Source organism: Coffea arabica, chromosome 10c (assembly GCF_036785885.1).
Source record: "Coffea arabica cultivar ET-39 chromosome 10c, Coffea Arabica ET-39 HiFi, whole genome shotgun sequence".
In the NCBI taxonomy this organism is placed as follows: Eukaryota; Viridiplantae; Streptophyta; class Magnoliopsida; order Gentianales; family Rubiaceae; genus Coffea; species Coffea arabica.
In genome coordinates, this window is record NC_092329.1 from 45363782 (window position 1) to 45365562 (window position 1781).

A 1781-nucleotide genomic window follows, 5' to 3' on the forward strand; every position below is an offset into this window, starting at 1 on the left:
TATACACTATTATGGTTTGATAAATAACACATGACCAAATTTTAAATTTCATCAAATTTTGCACATGTGTCATATATCTAACGGTAATATAAGATTAGTTCAAACTTTATTAATAAAAAATGAAAGCAGGACCAAGACATAACCCAAACCTCCAATATAACAATTTAAGCAAAAAAAAAAAATCAGAAATACTACTCCCATATGTGTTGAGTTATAACATAAGGCATTGTCGAGATATGCCAACTTTTTCTACAAATTTCATCAGATTGGGTTTGATATCAAAATAATTTAGTTATTAGAAAATAATGATATTTGTTAACCAAAAATCATGTTGGTTTGTTAACAAATATATTAGCTAAGATTTGCTAGTAGTAGAAGATTATATTTTATTGAGATTTTTAGGATAATTGTTAGTTGGATATTTTGCTAGTTTGTTTCATGTAATCATTATAAATAGTGAGTTGATGAATGTAGAACATAAGCTCATTTTTCACCTTCAATACAAGTCTCTTATAAGCTTTTTTTGCAACACTAAAGTGTTGTTTCTTAGTTTATACCCCAAAAAACCAACAAAGTGGTATCAAGAGCTTAAATCTTAAGGGCCTGTTTCTTTGAGAGTGAGTAAATCTAGTGAGAATTCATTTTTCACACTCAAGCCCTCAACATCAAAATGCCAGGAAACAACTTCTTATCCAATCCTCCAAATTTTACTGGTGAAAATTATCAAATCTGGGCTGTCAAAATGAAGCCCTATTTGGATGCTAATGATCTTTGGAATGTGGTAGAGATAGTTTCTGTTCCTGAATTGTCAGAAGATCCAACTATTGCAGAGATGAGAGCCCATAGAGATGTAATCAAAAGGAGATCAAAAGCCATGACTTGCATTCATTCAGCAGTTTCTGATGCAGTATTCACAAAAATTATGACTTGTGAAACTGTAAAAGAAGCTTGGGATGCTCTTAAAGTGGCTTTTCAAGGCAATGACAGAACAAGACAGATGCAAGTTTTGAACCTTAGGAGAGAATTTGAACTCCTTAGAATGAAAGACAAAGAAAACATTAAAGAGTATTCTGACAGACTCTTAAATGTTGTGAACAAAATCAGATTGATTGAAGAACAACTTCCAGATAGCAGAGTTGTGGAGAAAGTCTTGGTGAGTTTACCAGAAAGGTTTGAAGCCAAGATTTCCTCTCTTGAAGATTCAAGAGATCTCTCTCGGATGACCTTGCCAGAATTGATCAATGCTCTAAAGGCACAAGAACAAAGATGAGCCATAAGAACTGAAGAAATCATTGAAGGTGCTTTTCAAGCAATAAACAAGGATCAAATTCGACAAGGTAAAAGAAATTATCAAGAAAAAAATAGCAAAGATGAGAAGAAAAATGGCAGAAATCCTCTGTGTCCACACTGTAAGAAAAGCTCACATCTTTCAATATATTGTTGGTTTAGACCTGACATTCAATGTAGGTTTTGTAAGCAAATGGGACATATGGAGAGAGTTTGCAAAAATAAAGGAAAAAGAGAACATCACGCTCAGATGGTTGATGAACAAGATGAGGAGCAACTTTTCATGGCCACATGTTTTGCAAGCAATAATTCCAATACTGAAACTTGGCTAATAGACAGTGGTTGCACTCATCACATGGCATATGATGAATCTATATTTAGGAAACTTGATAAATCGCAAATCTCCAAAGTCAGAATTGGAAATGGAGATTACATTGAGGTGAAAGGCAAAGGTAGTGTTGCTATTGATTATGGTTCAGGTACCAAAATTATTT

The 1781-nt window shown here is 33.2% G+C and overlaps 1 protein-coding gene across 1 annotated transcript; it reads left to right on the forward strand.

The window, feature by feature from the left end:
- Nucleotides 1–670: 670 nt before the first annotated feature.
- LOC113714115 (uncharacterized) lies at nucleotides 671–1270 on the forward strand. The gene has a single exon (XM_027237913.1). The coding sequence runs from the start codon at nucleotides 671–673 to the stop codon at nucleotides 1268–1270; it is 600 nt and encodes a 199-aa protein (XP_027093714.1).
- The last annotated feature ends 511 nt before the right edge of the window (nucleotides 1271–1781 follow it).

Bases quoted from the DNA above. Each gene is read 5' to 3' on its own strand.
- LOC113714115 (XM_027237913.1), top strand. From the start codon at position 671: ATGCCAGGAAACAACTTCTTATCCAATCCTCCAAATTTTACTGGTGAA.